This window comes from Plectropomus leopardus, chromosome 15 (genome assembly GCF_026936395.1).
Source record: "Plectropomus leopardus strain MGB_pleo_1.0 chromosome 15, ASM2693639v1, whole genome shotgun sequence".
Lineage (NCBI taxonomy): Eukaryota > Metazoa > Chordata > Actinopteri > Perciformes > Serranidae > Plectropomus > Plectropomus leopardus.
The window spans coordinates 18,532,927-18,548,944 of NC_142190.1; the positions used below are offsets into that span (position 1 = coordinate 18,532,927).

A 16,018-nucleotide genomic window follows, 5' to 3' on the forward strand; every position below is an offset into this window, starting at 1 on the left:
TTCTCACTTTCAGATTCTCAATTCATTAGAATGGACAGAAAAAATGACAAAATAAAAAAGGTTAAAATTTGCTCAGCATTAGTTAAAATGTCAATACTCAGTGAGTGGTGGATGTATTACTCAGATATCTAAATTAATTTTTCAAGACTCAATTGAAAAGAAGCACTATCACAGTGTAGACATCCTGCATCCTAGTCTTGCATCCTACTAAAGTAATAGGTACAGAAATGCTGCTAAAAAAGTATAAAAATAAACTTCAAGTACCAAAAGTACACATCCAGCAGAATGACCCATTTCAGAATCAATTGTATTATATAGTTGGATTATAATTATTGATGCATTAACGTGTAAGCCTCACCTTTATGTTGCAGCTGGTAGGTGGAGCCGATTTTAATTATATACTGCTTGGTAGCTTAGTTTATATTAGTGCATTGCCTAATAGTTACATTCTTAATAATAATTGTAATAATAATTTAAATCCACAGAGTAATTAGTAACTAAGTAAAAGTAGAAACTAGTGTAAACTAGTGTATGGAAATACTCAAGTGCAACTACATCAAAATTGTACCTACAGTAAATGTACTGGGTTTCTTTCCACTAATTTCTGCAAACTTTATTTGGTTGAAACCAGCAAAAAAAAAATGAAAAAGAAAAAATAAGGCTTCGAAACTTAAACTTTAAACAGACTTTCCTGTTATTGTCCCACTGTGACATGATATCTACTGTACTATACATGAGAGCAAGGCTCACCAGCCGACAGAGCCAACAGCAGGATCACAGCAGTCTCTAGTGGTGAGGCAGGGTGAAGTGCAGATATTTCCAGAGTTTTAGGATTTTGTCATTAGCATTGAGTGACTGGTGGTTTCCAGAAGTGTAAGAAGTACTGAGATATTTTATTTAAGTGAAAATAGCAATACCACAGTGTTAAAGTAAAATTCCTGCATTTAAAATTTTATTAAAGAAAAGTACAAAAGTGTTCATTCAGAATCATAATATAGGCTATAGGCTGAGTAGGCTACTGAAACTAAAAGTACTCATTATGCAGAGTGGCCCATAAGTATAGTGCAATTATATTTAATAATTATAATTATTAAAGCATTCATTTGTTCATCACTTTAATTTTGCAGCTGGTTAAGGCAGAGCTTTATTTACTTTATACACTATTAGGTAGCTTAATTTATAATAATACATAATAATTTAAAGCGCTGTTTGGATTGTAACAGAACATGCTAAGAACGTGCTCATCTTATTTTTTGATCTTGATGTTCCACAGAGGGCCTGCCAACCTTTCTGCAAAAACACGAAAGCACAAATGGCCCTATATAGAGCCAGTGCCAGATAGTAGAAGCTCATTCTAAGTTCATTAAAACATAAAGATTCTTTTAGTTTATACACTTAAAAAAGAGAGAAATAAAAAGTGTTTAGTGCAAGATGGTCATGATGATTCAATGCTGAGAACGATGAAAACAAGACTAAAAAATTAAAGCAAGAATTTTTTATAGGAAGTGAGAAAATGCATTTAATTAGAGATCAATTATGACCTCTTTGCTGGTAAAAGCCTGTCAGTGGGGGGTTGGTAGGAGAAGATGGCGTAAGAAGAGTTAGAAAGAGAATAAGGATGCTAGTCCTCTCTTTTTTGTAGTTGACTTCTCTTTTTTCTGTCTTTCTTTGTTTTCTTTCTTCTCCCTCTTCAGCATCTCCTTATCCTTTCTTTCATTTTCTTCTTTCTCTTTTTTCTTTCTCTCTTCCCCCTTTTCCCTCTCTTTCAGCTTCTTGTCTGTCTCCTTCAAAGCCTTATTTTTTTCCTTTTTCATCTTTGCCTTCTCTTTGTCTGTTTTTGAGGCAAGCTCCTGAAATGACAGAAACAGCATTTAATTCAGTATTTTCTCTCTGAAAAGCTAAATGTGAAAAAAAAAAAACTGTTGCAACCTGGCAAGTTATTATCAAAATCAGAAAGCTCAGCTGATTTTACCTGAAGCTTAACATTTTCCTGTGTCAGGAAAAGCTTCATCTCCTCCATCATGCGCTCCTTGTTGAGCCACTCCTCTTCCTTGGCGAGCCACTTCTCTTCCATCTCTCTGATCTGTTTCTGCAGCTCCTCTGCTTTCTTTGTGCTCTCCTCCTTTGCTGCCAGCTCACATTTGAGACAATCCTCCAAAATATTGTGTTTTGTTTGCCACTCTGTCTCATTCTGGTGGATCTTCATCTTTATCGCTCTCAGCATGGCCAGATTTTCCCTCATCAGTGGCATTGTTTCCTCTTTGACGCTGTTTTTTACATCATTTATGTCCTGGATGACCTGGCTTATGTTATTCTCCCAGTCCTCCTGGGATTTTTTGACCTTCTTGGTCTCCATCATGTGAAATTGCAGGTCTTCAGTCAAGGAGCTGACTTCCATCTCTGTTTCTTTTTTTTTTCTCTCCATCTCCTTGGACTGAGTGTCAAACTGATTTTGACTGGCTCTTGCAGACTTTAAGGCCTTATCCACATATTTTTTGGCCATAATCAGAGTTGATACTAAAGAGTACCTTTCATCCAGCAGCTTCTTTTTTTCTTGCTCCCAGACGAGCTCCTTGCTGACTGCCTGCTCCCTCAGAGCAGCATTTTCTGCAGCCAGCTCCATGTTTTCTCTTTTGAGGTCCAGAAGGGTTTGCTGCAGTATGTCCAGGATCTTGCATCTGTTGTTAAAGAGCCCTGCATCAAAAGACATGTCATTCATTGATTGCGTCAGCCAAATTAGTTAAATTCAAGATTTAGTTTTTCATTTTTATGTATATTTGCATACACATGAAAGACAAAATACTGTTATCCCAGCCCACAGCAGTGCAACAGAAAATTAAAAAAAACATATATGTTAAAATAATTATATATCTAAAAACACCATATTATAAACAACCCTACTAAAATTAGATATAAAAAATAAAAAGATAAAAACAAGAAGTACAGGAAAAGCATACATAGCAGCAGAGACATTCAAGTGTTTAAATTTAAAAGTGCAGCATTCTTAAAGTGCTCAATGCAATGCAGATCCATTTGATGTGTTCATCGAATGAAAAATTTAACATTATGATATTTAAGTGAAGCCGTACCTTTATTTCACTAAAGGGTGATGCAGATGCAAGAATTGTCTGTTAGTGTTTGTAAACACGCTCAACACCAAAAGTGAAAGTAAAACCCAACACCACATTCAGTCTTTTTTGGCATTTTGCCTCTATTTGCTTTTTTTCTTGGCTCTGTGTTTCTTGGATGCCTGCTGCTTTCGTTCTAGCACCTTGTCGCTAACTTATTATAGAGCCCTCATCTGAGCTGGTGTGGAGCTACACACCCATAAACATCCTGAGCACAAAAATTAATAAAATAATAAGGAAATGCAGGGAGAGGGCAGAGTCTCTGCAAAAAATACACCGTCACAGTTTGTCATAAGTGATGACTGAGAGGGATTACTTCTGTATGAGTCCATACATTGTTTGTTTGTTTAATGAAAATCATAGTATATCATGGTATTATTATATTTTCAAAAATGTAATAATGCCACAATGGTAGACCGATAGCCTATGTAGACTGAATGGCCACTACTTTTGCCTTATTAGGCTATACATATTATATAGCCTATGATAATAAAGAAATACAGGCAGTGGTTTAGATACAAGTTCACATTTGTCATTTTAAGACATCTGAACTTTAATGTTTTTAGTGTTTTGAGTTTTAAAACACAATTGCAGTAACATGTGTATTGTAAGTTGTGCTTAGTTTACATGTGTTTTTGTGGATACCGGAGTCGACTTTTGACGATATTTGTATTTTTAAATAAGTGACTGTATTTAATCACAATAATTATATTGGTTGAAACTTTTTGAAAAAACTAGGCTGTCTTAAATAAGTGTAACACTAAAGAAACTCGGCTAAAAGAGTCTCCTGCTGAGAAAACCTTACCTTTTCTTCTGCGTCATTGCTCTAATCTGTTGAACACTGATACTGGAGTGGTGACAGATGTGTAGTATTTACTTGTAGCTCTGATGTACTTTCCATGGTTGTCACTGTTTCCACTGAGACTTGTCTCTCTTTTGAAAGACTTGACTGCAGGGTTGAGGCAGAGCCCTTTAAGAGTTTATTCTAGTGCACTAGTTTCAGGTAATTAATTTGATTTTTTCATCTAGTTTAAATGCAAAACCACATGCACGTCGCCATAACGACCTGCGTTTTTACAGGGTTCATGACGTGGGTGTGAGGATGTCATGAGACTTGTTACTAATCCCAACAACCATAGGGGCAACTCCCCAGGTGAATAGGGTCCAATTTTCAACATGTAAACATCACTATGAAAGTTCCCCAGTTAATTACTTATTGAGATAAATGTTTTTTGTATTACAAGTTACAATTGTACTGTGCTTTTAAATGTTTTTTTCAATTTGCTGAGTATTACAATAACATATGTTGCAATTTATTACCTTTTCTTCAACTTCAAATTATGTCCACAAAAGAAAACTTTGTCAACATCTGTTTTATCTATAAGATGATGTTTTCAGTCTGGTCATCTCTCCTCCATTATTTTTAATACAGCAAAAATGGAAAGGACTGAATAAGCCATAATTATTCTAGCACACTACCAAAAGTTTGATTTGTATTTACAATAATTATCTAACTTAAAAATCAATTCTTGGCATCTGTGTTTTGATAAACTGTAAAGTTGTAAAGTTTTAGAGAGATATAAAATTAACAACATATATTTAGCTGTTGCTTGTGCTCCAATTCTGCCTTTTAAGGAATACTTTGCCCACAGTGCTTTGAATAGACAGGTTTCAGAAAAAAATGCATGTGTTTGCAAAGTACTGAGCATATGACTGGATAAATAAGATTTGGATTATACTACATGAGAGTGAGTGTGTGAATGGATGTTTTCGTATAGTTCTGATGATGTGAAAAGCAGCCCTCATTTACTTCAAATCATAAAGAATCGTCTCAGTTTTTGGTCTATACATTTGTAGGGGACAGTGCAAGAAAATAAGTTTTCTTTGTGACTTCAGTGTATTACAGGCTCAGAAACTGATACAAAAATTATCACTTTGTGGGTAAAGTATTCCTTTAAAATAAACAACTGTAATATATTCCAAGAAGTAAAGAACAAGACAGAGTGAATTTAGGGCATTTAACATAAAATGTAATGAGTACTGACAGAGAACAATCTTCTACAACTCAAATTCAATACAGTTTCAGTAATTCATTAATATTTTAGGGTTATCAGCACAAAACTAGAAACAAACTGACACATTGAAATCCAGGAAAAGCTGTGATGTGCTTTTCAAGTGCAGTTTAACTACAATGTAAACCAAAAGATGGAAATTGGGTAGACAAAATCATAATTTTATTTTTCTACATTACAAAACAGCTCAAAGTTGCCGAGGTCTCCTCCTTGCCTGCTCGACGCAGAGCTTTGCCACAGTTCAAATCCAAGCACGACTGTCCTGATTGGTAGCTTCGGGGACCAAAGATGTGCATGTGAGTACTTAGGCTTCCTCGTCATCGCTTCCTGCCAGGCTGCTGTCTGTAGAGTCTGCTTCCTCTGCCTGTGGTTCTGTTTTTGGGTGCTGTTCGGACTCTGTGGTGCTGGAGGGTTCTGGGGGTTCTGTAGTGGTGGCTCCGCCCCCTGCTGGCTTGGCGGTGTTGTTCGGTTGGCCTTGTTTGTCTCCCTCAAGGAAAGCAGACCAACCCTTAAGTCGCTCCTCCCGCTCACGTGTTGTCTCCTCCACCTGCACAAACAGAATTAGCATGAAGGATGCAAATTCTTACCAGATGCAGAGTTTGACACACCGAGCCATTGGTCGGCTGTTGGTCAATGTCAGGCTGAGCATCTGTCGCCCTAGTTTTTACGGTGTGTCCCGCGCTGTTGGCACTAGTCTACCCGTGATTATTTTCAGCCGATTCAGCGTGCTGAATTGGCATCGTAGATGGCAGAGCTCGTCAGTGAATGAAATCACTCTGACCGTTCAGCTCAGTGCAGAAATGGAGAAACGGAAGGAAGAAAAGTGGAGAGGGCACGAGATCGAAACAAACTTGTTAAATTAGGAAAGAACCTTTTTTAGCCATTGAGCTCTTCAGCAGAGACAGGTTGTATTTGTTTGTGTTATTGTTCACTAGCACACAGTAAATATGTATTTTTTCAACATAGGGCCGTATTGGTAATTAGCAAATTGGCTAACTAGTGTCGTGAATCCATCTGGTCAGTCGTCCAGTTTCCCTTTTTGAACGATGAATACAGACTACCGTCGCCTGCTGGTATGGAAAGTTTTTCCTGTCTTGCTGGTGCAGAACGTGTGTGCTAGTTGGCTGCTGTCTGTAGTCTTTCTGATGTATTTAGTTTAACTTTTTGGCTGAGACACAGGCGACATGAGGCAACGCATCATTTGGTCTTCGTCACCACTAGTTTCTTTATGCTAGTTTAGTGCATCTCGGCCTTAAGATACCACTAAAATATCACTAAAATATCACATGACTTGCTCACAAGTATGCTGACCGAAAGGCTCTGGTATTGTGTTGGTACTGAGATGATATCACTTTTATTCAGTATGGGTGAAGCTTCAAAAATGCTGCTTCCGTAACATTTTCATAATCCAACTCAGAGGAATATTTTAATCACCCTTCCTGCTTGCTGAGTGCCCTTTTGTATTTTGCATTTGGTTTACCTGATAGTCTGTCGTTCCGTCCCAAGGCAGAGCGATCAGCTGCCTCCCTCCAAACCAGCGACCATTGAACGACTGAATGCATGCATCGGCTTGATCGGGCTCCTTAAATGAGACTGATGCCACGCCGTCTGGGTGTCTCTGCATCACAGACACAACCACATGCCAGCTCTTTAGTGAAGCCACCACCATAAAATTCAAACCATTCTAATCTGACTTGGAAACAACATGAATGACAATAAACTCACATCGAAGAGGATGACCTTCTTGACCTCCCCGAACTTCTCACACTCTGTCCGCAGATCCTCGCGATACTCATTCAACTCCAGTGGGTCTTCCTGTGAAGGCCAATAAAAACCACTGAGATAAATACCTTCAATGCACTGTGTGTGTGTGTGTGTCTGTGTGTGATGTAAATGCATGTGTGTATCTCTGTGCACCTCAAAGTCACTGGGATGGAACATGTTCCTGATGATGACAACTTTTTCATGCCTCTTCCTCACTTCTCCTTGCTTCTCTGGTCTCCAGTCCAACTGTCTACACAGAGAAAAGACACACAAAAGAATTACTTGCCTTCTCTTAATCTACCTTCAGCATTCGGGGAGAGTTGATCCCTGCATGCAGAGTGGGAGGCTAATGACAAAACAAGGAGGTAGAGTTTACTTCTGTTGCTGCTGCATCTTCTTCCTATACTCTTTGGTCTTCTTCTTCTTCTTACTGGAGTCGTACTGGCCCTTAAGCTCAAACTTTGCTGCTTCCACATGGAGTCTGTAACCTCGGACCTCTGACTCGTCGATCAGACGCATAGCCAATGCCACTGACTCCTTCTGCAGAGAATCACAAACACACACACGGTCACCCTGATGGAGTGAAATACAATACTAACACTGGACTTACAGATGTGGAACCTACAACTGAAGTTTAAGGCAAGCAGAAGGACAGGCAAACCTTTAGATAGCAGCAGAGGCCGTCTCCCTTCAGATTTCCCTCTTTGTCCTTGTACAGTTTGACCTTGTACTCTTCGGTGATGGGATCCCGCATCACAATGCCGCACTTGGACATCAGCTCAATAAACTCCTCAGTGCTGATGTCAGGAGGCAGACCTGAGGAAAGGAGACCAGGACAGAAAAAAAGAGCGAAAAAGAGGAAAAATATGGGATGAACAGGTTCAGATACTCAACGGACAGCTGTCCTCTTGACAGTGAGAAATAAAAAAAAAATAGCGACACCAACCTGATACGTAGACATTGGTGTTTTTGTTGTCGTCAATATCAAACCATCCTACAAACACAAAAAAAAGGAAAAAAGAACATTAACCAACAGATGCGTTTTTAAATTAAACTTTGAATTTGTACATATACATATACTGTATACTGGTAACAAATAAAATCCTGATTGTAGACGGAGAGAAAGTTGCACTGGTTTGCTCTCTCCTCTCTGGTAGTGAAAGTCGCTTTACCTGGCTCTGCTTTCCTCTTCTCCCCTTTCTGCTTAGCTTCTTTAGCTGGGGTCTCTTGCTGGCCTGTGTTCAGGTTCTGGGCGGCATCTCCTGGTTTCTCCCTTTCAGAGTGTTTGCTGTTTGTTTTGGGGTCTGCTGGCTCAGTGCTGCTCACTGCAGCTTTGTCGACATCTGGATCTCCTTCCTGACTGAAGCCATAGTTGGCCTGGTAGGCTGCAATGAAGTCGTCTGTTATCTAGAGAAATGAAAAAAACCTACTTAACATTAACACGGAAACTGACACTACTACATACAAAAAAAGAGGTCTGTGGTGCAGTTGGGTGGAGTGACATCTGTATTTAGTGTTGCTATATGTGTTTGGGTCATCCATGATGCATTTTAAAGTTAAGTGTAGTCACTGGCAAGTACAAGCTAATATGGAGAATTTGGCTGTTAAAGTTAATATTATTGTTACTATGCCACACCTCCTCCCGTCAAAGTACATCGATGTACTATGCATCGCAGAGTCAACCAAACGAGCAAAAAACGGGCTTTACCACCACATCAATAGGCACAACTCAGAATCAGCTGACAGAAAAGGAAACAAAAAATTAAATAAAGCATTGTAGACATAGATTAACAGACAGACACACAGACAGCTAGAGATGTAAACACCAACACCAACAGTATCAAGACAGATCTGAGGCTCAGTGACTGGGAGAATTTAAAGATCACATTTGACATAGGTAGACAAAAGCTGAGAGATAAGTAAGCGTTCATACTTTAGGGAACCAGGCCTTCTTTTCATGGTCCCAGTCATACACGGTCCCATCCTCTGGGTCAGTGTAGCTGTACGGGTCAGAGCCATCTTCATTTCTCTGGCCGTAGAGTTCCTGCATCCGCAGCTGCTCCATAAACTCTTTGTTGGCATCTGCATGGCCACTCATCTGCAACAAGAATGTGAAATTATCCAGGTCAGCGAGCCATTACATCTCAGCTTGTACAAAGCAAGTGTTTTATGCCAGGATGTAAAAACACTTACATTTACTTATTATAATTTAAGAAGCTGATGCAAATATTGAGGATGATTTGGTTACAATCCATTAAAGGTCAAACAAGAAAGCAAAGAAGATCGACAGGGGTCTTTTTTTAAAGCTTGTCAATTTAGTAAAAATATGCCAAAATGTGTGTGATCCAACAATAACAGTTCCCTTTGGCATATTCGTTTAATATCCTGATTTGGCCACTGTTCAAGTTGGACCAGTGCTGTAAAAACAAACAGTAAACGACTCTGCTCAGCCTATATAATATCTCAATAGCCTGCTCCTGACACATGACAACAAAGCCCTTTTGCAAATAAGCCATTAGCCAACCAATCATAGATGGTTACGGGCACTGTCACCGCCCAGTAAGTCATGAAAGAGATGTCAGCCAGTTGCTTTAATTCATCACACTGTGATTACTGAGAAGTGACAGCCTGAATCAGTGTGTGCGAGCTACATTACTAGTCTACACTTTAAATAATCTGCTGCACGTGGTGTCACGGCTGTTGTGGTTCACATCACTTTAGGAAAATGTAAACATGATGCACATTTGAGAACATTTATAGATCTGAGCCTGAGCATTAAGAAAGTGCATCAGGTAACTTCATGTTAGCAAACATAGCTAGTTAGCTAGCATTACCTTTTACAACAGTCCAGGCGATCTAAAATCTGGTAGTTGCGAAGATTCACGAGACAGACTACCTCCGTCTGAATACCTAACCACAGTACACAATACGCTTCTGTGTCTTCAGAAATCACTTTATGTTTTATGTTAATTTTCCTTTAAGGCTAAGGTTAACCACTGCGCGCTAACGTTTACCCATGGATCTGTTCCTCTCGCTCGCAAATACTTCCGATGTCAGGTTTCGAATGCGCATGCGTCACAACTGTGGATTAAGCGCTCGATTTATAATGCGGCGTCTACCTTCTCGCCACAGCGGTTAACGGCATTGTGAACAGAGCAAACGATCACCCCGCCCGCCGTTTGTGGAAGTTGGAACGAGTGGACCTCGTGTCGTGTTAGTAAACAAGCGCCAGTGGCTCAGCTAGATACCTTGTAGTGTAGCTAGCAGGCAAATATACATCTTTACTTCGGTTTGGTATGGCGGAGGGAAGCGGGAATGTGAATGTCGCTCCGGCCAGTCTTCCCCCCGGAGACCCGCAGCTGATCGGTATGATTGTGGAGCATCTGAAGAATCGGGGGCTTTTTGACGAGTTTCGTAGGGACTGTCTCGCCGACGTTGATACGAAGGTAGTCCACTAAAGCTACCAGGGCTAATGTCTGTCGTCTCACTTTAGCAAGAGAGTTAACGCTATTGTTGGCTAATATTGCTCGAACATTTAGCTAGCTACTAACCTGTTGTTTGTTCAACTGGAAAAAAATGCGTTTTTCTTTGTCAAAATATACTTTTCATGTACAGTGTGTTGCACCAGTGTGTATCGTTGCTTTACATTGACCGTGTTTACGTCGCTGTCGTTGCTGCCAGCCTGCCTATCAGAACCTGCGACAGAAAGTTGACAACTATGTCACGTCGCACCTGAGCACTCAGGACTGGAACCCGTCCATCAACAAGAACCAGATGAGGAACGGACTGAGACAAAGTGTCGTTCAGTGAGTGTCACCTTTAACTGTCTTGAATTATCAGGGGCCCTGTGCCTGTAAAAGAGGGATACTCAACATGCTTTGCTTGGAGGGCTCTTTTGCAAAATAGTATGAGTTCAGGAGCAGCAGCCCGTGCACGTTTCTAGGACTTAAGGACATTTCTTGGATTTTAGGACTTTGAGGTGTTTCTCGGATTATGGACGTTTCTCAGGTATTAAGATGTTTGTGGGATTTGGGACATTTCTAGGGTTTTGTTCATATAGGATTTTACGACATTTCTATGATTTCGGTACATACATTTCTAGGATTTTAGGGAATTTGTGGGATTTCAGCACACTTCTAGGATTTTAGGAGGTTTCTAGGATTTGAGGACATTTCAAGGATTTGAGGACATCCCTACAATTTTTGCACATTTCTAGGATTTCAGGATGTTACTAGAATTTTAGGACATTAGTGGCTTAGCTTGGACCTCTGTCAGGGTGTGTAGGGGATCCTCCACTGGCACTTGGTTGGGGGGGGGGGGTCACTAGACACCCGTTTTGGGGCCTGATTTGGCCAGTTGAGTATCACTGCTGTAAAGTGTACCACTACTTTAGGAATTTTGAATATGTTTGATATAGAATTGTATTCAATTGCTTCTGAGCAAGCAACCACATAACTGTAGTTTACAGAATAGTCTACAATTAATGATTTTATTGCAGATATATGCTATAATACATGAAACTTAAGTAAAGCCAGGGTCCTACATTGTTCTTGTATTATAGGGGTTATTCATGTTTAGTACTGAACTTTCATAAAATGGGTGGACTCTCAAGAGAAAAAAGAAAAGTGATGGTCAAAATTAGGACTAATTTAATTATCAGTTAATCCGTCAATTATTTTCACTATCAATCAGTTAATTGCTTCTCCTCTTAAACACCAGAAAATCTGTGATATCCTGACTCGTCCACATCAATGTCTATGTCAAGCCCTAAAAATGCTATCTCCTGTTACTGCCATTATGCCACTCTGTCTTTCACAATGTCTTGTGTATTTCATTTTGTAAAAAAATGTTACTTTAGTAATTCTTAGAACACCGTGCAGGCAAAACGTGAGTCTCTCACACTGAGCTTAAATTCGAAGCTAAATCTACATTTTTCCTGATCACTTCAAAAACTGCCCTGATCGGCCCTGATCTAATGTTTGAAATCGGATCAGTACATCCCTATCGATCAGTGCTGTCTAGTTTGACTGCATTTTATCAGCAGTGATTGACAGCTATAAGAGACTCCTCAGCTCTGATTGGTTTTTTTGTTCATCTGCAGTAAGGCCATTGGAAGCGCTACAAGTAGAGTCTGATTTTTTTTTTTCACCGACTATCAGTCTGATTTAGTACTGTATGAATATAGGAGAGTTTCAGCAAATATGAAATGTCCTTTTTTTCAACTAAAAGTTAACTACAACTTTGAGTCAAATAATGATGTAACTCCACTTTACAATGTTATTTGTTTTATTTCTATTATTTAGATCAGGTATGTTGGAGTCTGGTGTGGACAGGATCATCACGCAAGTTGTGGACCCCAAGATGAACCATACTTTCCGGCCACATATAGAAACTGCCATCCATGATTTCTTGTCAGGAGAAAAGAGGGAAGAGAACAACGTGTGTCCTAACTCTGCACCGTCTGAACAGACAGAACAACAGGAGGCCCCGTCTGCCTCTGGCCCAAAAACCCCCTGAGGTGTGTTTAAAATCTGAGTGTGAGGCCAAGAACAATTTGGAAACACAGTTTACAAGTCTATATTTTCCCTCCTCAGGTACACGTGCTGGTCTGCACACAGTGCTGTATGGCTGTGTTAGCCCTTTGAAAGGTGCGGCATCAGGTGGGAAGAAGACAAGGAACAGGAGGTTGTTTCCTGCTACCTCAGTTGAAAAGACAGGAGTCTGGAGTCTTTCTGAGGTTGGACAATCGTGAGTGGTGCACTTTCACTGCACTCCGCAGCTCTTGCCGTGTAAAAACACATGGCACAAACCTGAATTAATATTTTTGATTTTTTTTTTATTGTTATGGGTGATATCAGAAAGATTTTTACTTCAGGAAGTTGTATGTTGTGTAATGCCGATTACTCACTCACCCTGTTGGTGTGTATAGACATTTTCCTCAGAAACCCATCAATATCTTAAACATTCAAACTACACTGATTCAGAATGATGGATGAAGTCAGTGCGTTGGATCCAGTTAGGAGGATTAGAGGAAGAAGAAGCAGACGTTTCCTTCTAAATCAGATAGACTATTGAAAGACATCTATGTAAATATATTTTGATCCGTAGCTAGAAGTCTTCAATTTTTATCACACCATGTCAGGTTTCCTTTTGGTGCATGTATTTAATATGTAGCATTGACTGTTCATCCTATGTGCTTAACTAAACATACTTGACAACATGTTCCTCTCTGTGGTCTTTTTCTTTTTTTACCCATTTGCAGTTCCTGTGATTAGTCTGATGCATGTAAAGCTATTGGGTAGGTCTGTAAAAACAGACTGGAGTTATGGCAATAACTTTTTCTGTTTCCTGCAATGAAAACAGGGACCAATCATTAAATAGTACCACTAGGTGGGGTAGTTTTTCTCATTTAGGTATTTGACATGCAGAAACCACCAAAAAGCAAACCTGCCGCCTGAAACATATACAGGTCCTATCCCACTGTATCACTTTATGAGGTGTACAACTTGAAGTCATGAGTTGCGCTGACTGACAAATGACTCCGCACCTTTTTAATGAGCCACAGGGATCATGTCAGGAGTGGAGGCATACACTCCAGCTACTTGTGTTATTTCTGTTTTGTAAAACATGCTACTGACCCCGTAGAGGCATGTTTAATGTTATATATCGTTTAAAGAGGTTTCTATGCAATGTTTATCTCTAAAAAGCTAAAAGCCACAGGTAGTGTCCCTGTGTCCGGTTGTGCTTTTAATTTATTTACAGGATCAGAGGTGAAATTGTTCTTAGATGCCTCCACGGAAAATGGCAAATATATTTACTTACTGATTAACTGGGGACCAAGGCGAGACAAGGTGAGAGCATTTTTCATATGGGGTTTTACACAAAAACTTGCACACTGAGTCTGATGCATTTTATTGCTCTCTTCATTGTGGAAGTTCGCAATATGAGACGAAATTAAAAGACACATTCCTCCCTGCCTTCCCTCACTGGAGTTACTTCCACTCTTTACCCATGTTTTATATTTGGCACTGCGGTTAAAGGGGGTGAGCTGTCCTCCTCTGTCTCCACACTTTCACTCTCTTTGTCTGTGTCAGTCCACATCCTCTTCCTCGTCATCATCATCCATCTGAGTATTACTACCTGACCTGTTGAAAATACGCTATCTATCTTGTTGTGAATGACCCGCCATCGCATTCTTCACTGCCTCTTTGTCAAACGGGGAAAATGCACAGGGGTTTTAAGTGAAAATGCATGTGTTTGGAAATTACTGAGCATGTGACAAGAAAAATTAGACTTAGATGATACTGGACAAGTTGTATGAGAGTTTGTCAACAAATGTTGAAACATACTTTTGCCGTTGTTATACATGGTCCCCAATAATCAATTTGTTTGCTGTTTTTTTCTGTTAAGGCATGCAAGAGAAACCAAGTTTTCTTCAGGAATTCAAGGTAATGCACGACACGACTGACTGATAAACAAACGGTCATTTTGTGGGTGAAGTATTCCTTTAAGCCTCAGTCAATCAGTTTTGAGTGTTTGTGCATGTATCATCACAGCTTGCGTAACTTTATTGATTTAACTGCTTGTTTTCGGCAGGAGACTGATCCACACGTTAACACAAATATGTGTGTCAGAGAGCACGCCTGTAAATCTGTTATCCTCTGTTTTTCTGTGTGTGTACTATCTGTGTGAAGTCAGATACACTTTAGGTATTGACCTGAAAGAAACTGAATTTATGAGTGAATATATTTATTAATTATGTTAATCATTTTTATTTCCCATTTAAACATCAAATAATGAAATACCCAATAGTTAATTTATTTTTATTTATTTTCGCAATGTGCAAAAACTAATCAGTTTGATTCTTATTTTCTTTTAGCCGTCCTCCATGCATAAAAAAAAATGTGTTCTTTTTGAAAAACTCAATAGCAACATGTTTTCACAAAAACAAAGGCAACATCTGTTTCACTGAAGAAATAATGCCACAATGATGCTGTAGAGTTTTTCAAAGCATTTTTCCTCACAATTTAAATTACACATACCTACACTGAATCAAAGGCGAATATGTCAAACCCTCAGCACATAAAAAATAATGTACCTGCATGTGGTTTGTGGGAACTGATGCGTAAAACCGTAGAAAACCAGCATTATGGTCTTTGAAGAGGTTTGAGTTGTGAACTGAATACATCATGGCAAGAAAGGAAGGCCTAACTGATAAAGTTTATCGACCCAAAGGTTGTAGTAACGCTTCCTCCTTGGATCAATTATCACAAAGCAGATACTGAATGTGATCTCTATTCACACAGGGGCAGACATGTTTACAACATGTTCATGTGAGACAAAGAGCACAGGAGGGCCCTGCGTGTGTACTGTTTGCACAGTGTTGTCTATGTGCATTAGTGTGCCATTTTGGATGTGAGTGTGTGTTTAGTGTTGGGGTGAAGGGTCATTGCATGGGTGGTCATCAGGAGTTGTGCGAGGAAAGCTGTGGGATGTTGTTTTGAAGCAGGATGAGATGGAACGAGGAAGAGGTCAGGGGAAAAAAGTCCTCCAACACTCCCACAAATGTCCAAACATTAGCCCCCATGTAAAAGTGAGTCTTCCCCAACTGGGCCCCTGCATGGACACACACATAAACACACCCTGTCTTTGTACCTTGACCACTAATACACACACTCTTGTTATAGTTATAGTTAAATTTTATTTGATATGGACATCACAGTAGCATTAGAAATGTACATTTAAGTTTAACAGTTTGCAGTGAAATGCTAATGTGCAACAGCTATCCACAGGAGGCCTATGAAAAAGAAAGAGAATATTAAAAAAGAAAGAAAATCTATCCACAAATACATACATACAAACACACACATAAAAACAGCATCAATAAATCACAAAATACATCCACACATATCACTTATACATCCCAAAAGATACATCCACAAATAAATACAAAAAAAAAATCCATTACCAAATACACAGAAATACAGCCTCATAATTTACAAAATACAGATGTCTACTGTGGTTTTGTGTTTTACTCTTATGACTCACCATGAT

At 39.4% G+C, this 16,018-nt stretch overlaps 3 protein-coding genes across 3 annotated transcripts in view; 1 reads left to right on the forward strand and 2 right to left on the reverse strand.

Moving 5' to 3' along the window:
* Positions 1–543: 543 nt before the first annotated feature.
* LOC148187270 (uncharacterized) lies at positions 544–3,202 on the reverse strand. The gene is made up of 3 exons (XM_088088474.1): positions 3,090–3,202; positions 1,973–2,694; positions 544–1,850 (listed from the first exon to the last, which is right to left on the reverse strand). The coding sequence occupies exons 2-3, from the start codon at positions 2,621–2,623 to the stop codon at positions 1,602–1,604; spliced, it is 900 nt and encodes a 299-aa protein (XP_087944600.1). The 5' UTR covers positions 2,624–2,694; positions 3,090–3,202; the 3' UTR covers positions 544–1,601.
* Positions 3,203–5,136: 1,934 nt separating this feature from the next.
* On the reverse strand, positions 5,137–9,995 carry htatsf1 (HIV-1 Tat specific factor 1). The gene is made up of 10 exons (XM_042499973.2): positions 9,799–9,995; positions 8,898–9,062; positions 8,137–8,371; positions 7,911–7,958; positions 7,626–7,780; positions 7,341–7,504; positions 7,118–7,214; positions 6,926–7,015; positions 6,681–6,818; positions 5,137–5,747 (listed from the first exon to the last, which is right to left on the reverse strand). Exons 2-10 carry the CDS (start codon positions 9,060–9,062, stop codon positions 5,505–5,507), a joined length of 1,335 nt encoding a protein of 444 aa, XP_042355907.1. The 5' UTR covers positions 9,799–9,995; the 3' UTR covers positions 5,137–5,504.
* A 112-nt stretch (positions 9,996–10,107) lies between these two features.
* LOC121964303 (uncharacterized) overlaps positions 10,108–16,018 on the forward strand; it is a 50,638-nt gene continuing 44,727 nt past the window's right edge. Inside the window, exons 1-3 of the mRNA XM_088088873.1 lie at positions 10,108–10,410; positions 10,646–10,770; positions 12,268–12,480. Coding sequence (XP_087944999.1) covers positions 10,261–10,410; positions 10,646–10,770; positions 12,268–12,480 — 488 coding nt within the window. The 5' untranslated portion in view covers positions 10,108–10,260. The remainder of the gene's footprint in view (positions 10,411–10,645; positions 10,771–12,267; positions 12,481–16,018) is intronic.